The sequence below is a fragment of the Sinocyclocheilus rhinocerous genome, unplaced genomic scaffold (genome assembly GCF_001515625.1).
Source record: "Sinocyclocheilus rhinocerous isolate Xijiao unplaced genomic scaffold, SAMN03320098_v1.1 scaffold1908, whole genome shotgun sequence".
Classification (NCBI taxonomy): domain Eukaryota; kingdom Metazoa; phylum Chordata; class Actinopteri; order Cypriniformes; family Cyprinidae; genus Sinocyclocheilus; species Sinocyclocheilus rhinocerous.
This window is the reverse complement of record NW_015630984.1, coordinates 601,479-611,315: the sequence shown is the minus strand read 5'-3', so window position 1 is coordinate 611,315 and position 9,837 is coordinate 601,479. Positions and strand designations below refer to the sequence as shown.

Here is a 9,837-nt window from a genome sequence, read left to right as displayed (position 1 = left end):
GACAGGGCATCACAGTATGGTAAGGGGAGTAACATTTCCGTCACACGCTTGAGGTATTCGGCCAATCACAACGCACTGGATAGCTGGCCAATCAGAGCACACCTCGCTTTTTCAGACCGATGAGCTTTGTAAAAATCGACGTGTTTCAGAAAGGCGGGGCATAGAGGAGAAACAGTATGTGGAAAATAATGTGTTTTTTTAACTTTAAACTGCATAAACACATTTCATTACACCAAATACACAAAATAATGTTCTTTTTAGCAACATCATATGACCCCTTTAAGTGTTTTTCTTCCCACCAAAAGTGAATTTATGAAATGATAGACATCATGAAGTTACATAATAGCTGTTTAAATCATAACTGATTTCAAATAGATTATATATATATATATATATTATTTCAGCTAGTTTAAGGCAACATTTCACATTTTGTTTAGTTTATCTTGATGTTCTAAAATAACAAACTAAAATTTAAATAAAAATCTATACAGATATTAAATTAATGTTCATTTTGAACATGAATACATTTTTTAAAGCCAAAAGTTGTATTTGTTAACATGAACAATGAACAACTAATTTTATTAACTAACTTTAACATTAGTAAATGCTGTAAAATTATAAATTGTTAATTGTTCATGTTAGCTAGTGCATTAACAAACTAAAAGCTACATTAACTAATGTATACTAAATAAGTTAAAACAATGAAAAACTCAGTTAGCTTAACGACATCAACTTGCACAAATTTAAATGATAAAACTATAAAAAATACCTAGATTATAGAACTACATTGAAAATGGAGTGAAAACAGTAATGAGACCTTATTGAAAACTTTTTGTATCACAACCAAATTAACCTAAAATTCAATGCAAAATAGTCTACAAGATTAAGCCACGAAACAGCAGAAATAACTCAATTTTCATTATGTTTTCATGCTTTTGTTTGTTCATTTTGTGCTTGTGCTCCCCAGACCGCTGTAATCCCCCCCCCCATGTGACTGAGAAACATACAAAAAAAGAGATGCATTACACATTTTATTGGATCACCACACATGTATTAAAAAGACTCTAAATAGGAGGGATTTTATATTCGAGCAATATTCCTGTACCCTAAACCCCGAGCATTTCCCCTCTGAGAAATCCAGTTATCACATCTTCTCAGACCAAAGCTCATAATATCACATAACTCGACTCCATAATCCCCAGATTATTCAAAATTCATGTTGAAAATCTATTAAGAATAACTCAAACGTCTCTAAGGGAGTCTAATCTACAGGCCGGCATCATGCGCTGCCTTACTTCAGACTGAGAAATACAACTCTAAAGAGGTATTACATCGCAAACGCTGTCCAGAAGCACATGTTTTAAAATGATAACACGCATCCACATATACCAGAGACCTGGATTTAGGACATTCACACTGGTTTAGGTTGAAATCTGTCAGCAGTTGGCAGGTCTACTTGGGGACTTCTGACTCTTTCAAATAAAAATATACAAGTTCAAGCTTCATACAAGATACTAGAGCCCGACCGATATATCGTTTTGCCGATATTATCGGCCGATATGAGCCTGTCGCCGATATATCGGTATCGGCGAATATGCTGCCGATATGAACATTTTTTTTACAGAACATATAACGCAGATAAAATGCTTGAAATGGTGTAATTACTTAGTTTGTCCAGCAGAGCGCGCTCCATTGTTTGCTACTGGCGACCTGGATTAAACCGTTTAAAGCTTAAGTCTATGGAAAACCATTGAAACTTTGAACGGCCATATCTCCGTAACGGCGTGGCAAATCCGCACCAAATTCGGGGGATCCCTTCAGCTTGAGGAACCCTCTCGAATGCGAATTGATTGTACGTCTAGAGGCCCGCTTTGGAATGAGACCACTGCCGCGTCGATAGCCCCCGGGGTTCGGGAGTTACGGGTGGTTAAATTCACGGTCCGGCGCCGACCGATCAAGCGATCCCGGGGGGTTACCGACGTGTGGAGGGTGGCGTTCGATAGGGCTCCTCGAGCTGAAGGGATCCCCCGAATTTGGTGGAGATCCGCCGGTGCGATCGCGAGATAGTGACACCAGTCAACACTTTCACTTCAGTAAGGAGGTCTCTTGTTCAGGGAGCAGCATTCAAGTGTTGTCTTATTTGACCGTAGGTGCCCTGCGAAGTGGACTTTACATGAAATTCCGCCATGATTCCAGTTCCAAGTTACATTCAAAGGGCATTAAAGTGCGCGAGACGTTAATTTATTTTGTATTTATTAACAGAGGTATATTATGTCACACTTCACACTTCTCCGGACACACAAATGGGAAAGTGTCCAAACTTTTGACTGGTACTGTACTATAATATACACAAAGAATATCGGTCTTTTTTTACTCTGAAATTACGCTGCATCTAATCTGGTTGGCACATCTGATAAACTTTGTTTGGTGTGAAATGTTTCAAAGTTAAAAAAGCAGTCAAGCCACGAAATTGTGTCATCATGATTGATCATTGCTGTCACTGTACTCCCGCCCTGTCGTTCTGACACTTCTCATCCAACAGGGTCCAAACGCAGACCAGACTGTGGTTGAGGTTAATCAGGAGCACACTGGAGATAATGAGAGATTATACGCTTGTGTGTGAGAGTACAAACAGAACTATTGTCTTCAGTCAAGCTGCACTTCTCACTGGCGGCTTTACTGAAGCCAAAGGAAGTGGCATTTCCTTATCTGGGGAGCCAAAGTGTTGGGGAGAGCGATCCTGTCCACCGCTGCAGAAACCGCCAGGATACCGACGTAAACAACACTGTCTACAGCCAGAGAGAGAGTGATAACAACAGAGAGATAAGTATCAGTTTGTAAGGACTCAAGTCAACCAGTCATTTTCAGCTCTCATGCTCTTCAGTACAGTACGGTTCATTTTCAGTGGAGCCTGCCAAGACATGCAGGTTATTTTCATATACATCCAAAAGTAATGTATTATTGAAAAAGAAATGTTGTTGATTGGATGTCGAGATGTGGGTGTGGCACTCAAAAATGGAGGCAGATGTATGGTTATGTAATGTGACAAACAAAATTTGAATTTGAAAAGAGATGAATGTGAGCTTGCAGTGGGCGGGGTTTAAGTGGAGTAAATGATTGGAGACATCACCAGAAGGTCCAGTTATGACATTGATTAAAATTTACAGTAAATTAAAAACAAAGAAAAAAAAGAATCATATGCATTAATGAATTGTTCACAATAAGATCTAGAGCATTTACTTAGAATAGATAGGATAAACTTAAATTTCAAGTCAACTTTCATGCAAGCTTGTGGTCAACATTTAAAATTAAGATAATAAATAATAGTATTGTAATTTTACAGTTGTACTGTAAAATAATTTAAATACTTTATTTTTTTATTTTACAGTGAAATAGTCCTAATAATAATATTTATTTTTGTTTATCGTCACATATTTTCTTAAAACACTTGATTTCATTATACAGTGAAATATTGCAATAGTAATATTTATTTTGTTGTTGTTATTATTATTAACATAGCAATGCCCTAGCAAAGCCCTAGAAACTACTCAGAACACCTTACGCAGGGCAATGCCCAAGCAACCATCCACAACACCCTAGTAACCACAAAAACAAAGTGACTGCACCCTATAAGGTTTTGCACAGGCTACAGCTGTTCAGAAAATCTACTTCTTAGACTAATCTCGTTTCTTTGAGCTGGATTGATTTAGACTTGTCAATATGAAAAAGCACACGCCGGCTCTACAGTGGCACACAAAAAGAAATCACTCATAAAGCAAGAAAAATCTTTCAGCTGTTATTTAGCTAAAGTCTCAAAGGATCGACAAACAGTAAGAAGGGGAAGAGAAGTCTTTCATCCTCCTCTCCAATTTCAAGGAATCACTCTCATCTAGGTGTTATGGCATATTAATGCTGCTGTATTTACAACACAACACTTCAGCTTTAATCAAAAGGGATTAGACTGACGGTAACGTGACAGAAATGTAGGACAGGAAAACAGTGGCATCTCCCCGCAGCTCGGCATATTTCATATGCACACAATGAGCAGAGTCGAACTCCAAACACTTGTTTGATCGCAACTGCAAATATGGGGTAACCGATATGACATTTGCATGCTTCTGTCTTCAAGATTGTTATGTGAAGACAAGCAGCATAAAGCATAAATCTACAAATGTGAGAATGTCACCAATCAAACGATGTTATTCTGCCGGATGACAGATCTGAAGTTATGACAGAAAGAATGAAAGAGAAAGAACAAAACAACGAACAAAAAGAAAAACATGCACAAAAATAAAAAATTTTACATTTCGGAAAAGACACAGTTCTTGTTACAAAGCAGTTGCTTTGCAAGGTTTTTTTTAAAAGAGTAGTTCGCCCAAAAATGAAAGTTTTATAAAAATTTACCCTCAGACAATCCAAAATGTAGATGAGTTTGTTTCTTCATCTGATCAGATTTGGAGAAATGTAGCATTGCATCACTTGCTCACCAATGGATCCTCTGCAGTGAATGGGTGCCGTCAGAATGAGAGTCCAAACAGCTGATAAAAACATCACAATAATCCACAAGTAATCCACACCACTCCAGTCCATCAGTTAATGTCTTGTGAAATGAAAAGCTGTGTCTTTTTAAGAAACAAATCCATCATTAAGACATTTTAAACTTCAAAATGTAGCGTTGGGCCAAAATAAAAGTTCATAATCCATAATCCAGTGGAAAAAGTCCATCTCCTGTCGTCTTTCACATCAAAATCCACCCACATATTTGTTTAGAGCTGTTTTGGCTTGTAACCAGTGCTTAATCTGTGCAGATTTCTCTCCCGATTCAGAAAAGACAGCTCTTCACTGGAGAAAGCAATATTATGGATAGACGACTTGTATTTTAACCAGAAGCAATGGTTAGTTAAAAATGTCTTGATGGATTTGTTTCTTACAAAAAAGACACTGTCCCTTTAAGTGCCTGTTGCTGTTGAGATGGCCTGTGGGTGACTGAGGCGTCTCGTTTTTTGGTGCGCCGTACAAATATTCGTTGTATATTAAATATAAACGGCATTGCTGAGCAAATAAATAAATGACAAGACAGATTGCAGATCAAAAAAGCTGAAAAATACTATGATTTTTAACATGGTGAATATGCATGCATATCTGAGAAGTTTCATGTGGGAAATAGTAATTTTAATGAACAACACATTTTATTGTTCATGCAACAACACAGCACCTTCGTCTCTCTCAGCCAGCCATCTTCGTGCAGAGCTCTCAAAGCAAACTTCACTGCTGTTCTGCTCAAGGCCTGAATGAATGGAACAAACTACACACACAAAGCCTATTAAAGTTGCTTTGGAAACTCTTATGGGACGGCAGTGCGTAAGCAGCGCACCTCTTTCAAAGAACAGCTCAAACAAAAAAAAGACACTGTCCCTTTAAGTGCCTGTTGCTGTTGAGATGGCCTGTTTAAAGTTGCTTTGGAAACTCTTATGGGACGGCAGTGCGTAAGCAGCGCACCTCTTTCAGAGAACACTTCCTCAAATACCACAAGACTTACTCATGCAGAGAGACAGAGGTGCACGGAGGATCCGAAAAAAAAGAGGACATGAAAATGAACCCATTACTGTCAAAACCATAAACTGACAGATGTGACTAGTTTGTGTTTTAAGCATGATGAATGCAGAACTATGCTGAGAATATATGAGTGAACGTTAACTACAGTTAGTGCGTTTTGATTTAGAAAGTTAAATTTGAACTACAAACCCAACACTCTGTTTAATCATCTCAGAGTCACTGTCTCCATTCCAGTTTTTTGATTGCAGCATCAATGAAATGACCTTGAAAACCACAGAGTTTCCAACTTCACAGAGTTAGAGTTATGACTGATTTTAGGGGTTATCCTGATGAAATCTTTGATCCAGACATTCCAGACAGACCCAAACCCCCTTCTCACCTGACTCTCAGGCCCCGTTTCAACATGCGTATATTTCAGATGATTCACTCATTAGCAGGTCGAAACAATTCACTGTTTATACATTATTAACAAGTATCTTAAATGTGTCTCCTCTGAGCGCTTGAGGGGAGAGACTGTGATTTTGGGACTACATGCATCACTCATACCAAAATTTAGTGTGGAAACAATTTTTACACAGAAATTGCTAGCAAATTTCACAAGTAATTACAAAAAAATGGCAAGTAACACATTGAATATATAAAACATACTCCAATAATATTGGTTTTATTTACAATTAAAAAAAAATGTACAGTGTATATTAATCACTGTATAATTCAATTTACATATAAACAGCAATATATGTAAATTGAATTTACATTCAAAAAAATTATTCTGTTTTCACTTACAGAAGTAGTTTAGTAATTTTGTTGTTTTTAATTTAAGTTTTTATTTTATTTTTAAAATGTCTATATAGTTTTTGTTAATTTTATTAGGATATTTATTCTTAGTTATTTTAGTACTTCAAGTAAAAACTAAACAAAATGAAAAATATTGACTTGGAGACTAGGTTAAATAAAATAAGTTTTTTTTTATTTCAGTTAGTTAACATTTATTTCATTTCAAGTATGTTTTAATGGTTTTAGTTTTAGACTATATATATATGCATAAAACTATATGTGTGTGTGTGTGTGTGTGTTACAACTACAATAACCCTTGTCCATGCCTTTTACTGGAAGGAAAAAAACATTTAAACACACAGAATCTGTCCAATCTGAACATCAATGTGTATTAAAGAACAAGGTACAATGATCAGACTATGTATCCAAGAAAGCAATTATACATAATCAATGGTATATTTTATCTGAAAACAGTCAGAAAATTATGCCACTTTCAACAGTTAGACTATCAAGGAAGCAGCACACATAAATGTGTTTCAACATGTTCCTCTTTTACCTGCCGTAGTCAGAAAAGGCTTCACCTCAGTCTAGTGCACTGGAGAATTTAAATTACACCAATACAGAGGCAAAACTATTTCAACATTACAGAGTAAAATTCAACCGCCCTCAGGGTAAAAATTCACACAACACAGACTAGACATTTCTACACACCGCCTCGCGCTCCTTTGAGCTCAGAGTTGAAGTACTGAGCAACACAAACAGGTAGAGAGCATTCAGAGAGCAACCTTTCACTCACAAACACAATGTGTTAACCACAATATTTCAAAAGAGCTGAGCAACTCCTCTCTCCTCCTGCAAGCAGAACACACATTATCCAACATGAATGCTGGAGATATTTTGAGTCTCCATCAAGGAGAGCAGATAAAACCAGAATTATAGACTATGAGTTTGCTGCCAATAGAAGATTCTACTGATCCAACATTTAATGCAACCCATAAAGTTCTTGTCCAGTTGAGATGGAATTAAGATTCTTTTATATCCTTGCATCATTTAAAAAACAGATCTTCTCAGGGACTTTCTAAGTGAACTTTTGATATATTAACTACTACTATGGATGTTCATGGAAACAGTTCAGTTAGAAAACACCAACATCATCAGCCTGTGGAAGTTTCTGCCAGGAATCTGTATTGTTAAAAGCGCTATATAAATAAAGGTGACTTGACTTGACTTGACATACGAGAAGGAAGAAACATAGTTCAGCTTTCATTTACTACTGATGCGTTTGATTAACATCTAGTTCTAAACATATTTGGACACATTATAGAAACACAGTAGTTTTTTGTATGTACAGTAAGTCAGGAGGAAGGAGAGGAATGAAGCAGAAATACATGAAACTTGCACAAACATGTATGCAAGCAGAGCCTGAAATCATGACACAAACTTGCTGCCCAATGATGCCAACCAATCAGAATGAAGTATTTCAGAGAGTTGAATGTGATATGTGCACAAAATACAAATGATTTTACACAATATTTATGCAAAATTCGCTAAAGTCTTTAAAAGACCCCCGATAAGAGCAAATAGGCGTATATAGTAGCCCAATAAAACGAATTTGTTTACATCAGGCTTCCCACGCCTTTCGACCAATAACTTTGCATGAGTTTTCCAGTCATTAGGGTTAGATTCGGATTTATTAGCACTTCAGTTCACTGTGTGTCCTATTTTAGGCCATGTATATTCACTACAGAAATTGTGTGAATGAAAAATCACGGTTTTTAAATATCCTAACATTTCCAGGTTATCCATGACAGTGGGAACTCTGAGACATAAACGAAACAATCGGGCGACTGAAAGCAGCAGCGGCTGGTAGAATGTAGCCCGTTCAGAATCTTCCGCGCGAAACACATTAAGAACGAAACTTTAGAACGCATCGGCGCGAAACGTTGTTACAACGTATCAGCGCGCGATTAACAATGAGCAACAATGTATCCATCAGCTCCATTCAAGCCGCCGCACAGGAAACACTGGAACTAGGCGCGTCTGTCAGGAAATTAAATAAATAAAATAGTAACAACAACAACAACAACAACAACAATAATATTATCATAATTGGGACTTTTTTTCTGAATTTTAATTTTATATCTCACAAACACTGGCTTTTTTCCCCCCTCGGAATTCTGACTTTATATAGCACGATTTTATCACCTGGATATTAAGAACAAGCTTCTACATCATCCAGTGCAATACTTCACGCCATGTCAACTCAGAGCTGTCAATCACAGCTGGAGGAATGAAGCAAAGCACAACGAATAGCATGAAAACAATCCAGTCTATCATTACATACACATTAAGAACGAAACTTTAGAACGCATCGGCGCGAAACGTTGTTACAAAGTATCAGCGCGCGATTAACAATGAGCAACAATGTATCCATCAGCTCCATTCAGGCCGCCGCGCAGGAAACACTGGAACTAGGCGCGTCTGTGTGTCAATCTCCACCAAAAAACATTACAAACACACTCACACACATATCTCAAATACACAATAGCGCACTGAATACACTGACCCACAATCATAAAAACACATCAGCACAAACCTCCTTACATAAGCCAAGCCAGCCGGGAAACAGAGAAACTCGATTCACAATTTCTCCCAAAACTTTTGTAATGGGACTAAAAGAAGTTTGGTGCTTCTCTACTTACCTACTCCATACTTCTCCGTCTTCGTGGGCACCCAGCGCGACATCCTCACTGATGAAGGTGTTGTGAGACACCCGTGAGTGTTGTTGTCGATATTCCAAATATATATCCAGAGTTTTTCCACACACTTTTTCTTTTCTCTGTAGTAGTGGAGAGACTCATCTAGCCGCCATTTTCCACCATCACTGAACTCATGAACCGCGAGGGGGAGATATGAGAAACTTGTTGTCATGTGGGACAGCAGCGTCACCAGACGACCGGTCAGTCCCTCACCAAAAATACCATGATAACTACAGTTTACCAATGTACCAAAATACCAGAGTAAAGTAAAAGCACAAAAATTATTATTGAATGTGACAAGGTAATCATTATATGAATGTGACATTAAAAATGTCTTTATAATTAATTTTGCTATTTTTTATAGTTAGTTAGTTAGTTAGGAAATATTAATCATTATATGGCCTGGTTTCACAGACAGGGTTTAGGTTAAGCCAGGATTAGGCCATAGTTAAATTAGGACATTTAAATGTCTTTTATAAACGTGCCTTAGAAAATAACATTACTCTTGTGCATCTCGAGACAAAACAAGGGCACTGACATATTTTAAGATCAATCAATGCAAGTTTCTTTCAGTTAAAACAGCCCAGACATGCATTTTAGTCTGAGACTAGGCTTAAACCGTGTCTGTGAAACTGGGGGTATATGTTTTAAATTATAATCTAAAGACGTGAAATAAACAATTACGTTATATTTTTTATGAAAATTGTTTCAATTTTTCTCAAAACACGACTGTCCCTTAATTGTG

General features: G+C 37.2%; 1 protein-coding gene across 1 annotated transcript in view; it reads right to left on the bottom strand.

Annotated features, from left to right (window-relative positions):
- The window catches only part of LOC107740868 (dedicator of cytokinesis protein 1-like), a 268,121-nt gene extending 258,915 nt beyond the window's left edge, over positions 1-9,206 (bottom strand). The window contains exon 1 of the mRNA XM_016553391.1: positions 9,036-9,206. Within this exon, the coding sequence (XP_016408877.1) occupies positions 9,036-9,078 (43 nt within the window). The 5' untranslated portion in view covers positions 9,079-9,206. The remainder of the gene's footprint in view (positions 1-9,035) is intronic.
- Between the last annotated feature and the right edge of the window lie 631 nt (positions 9,207-9,837).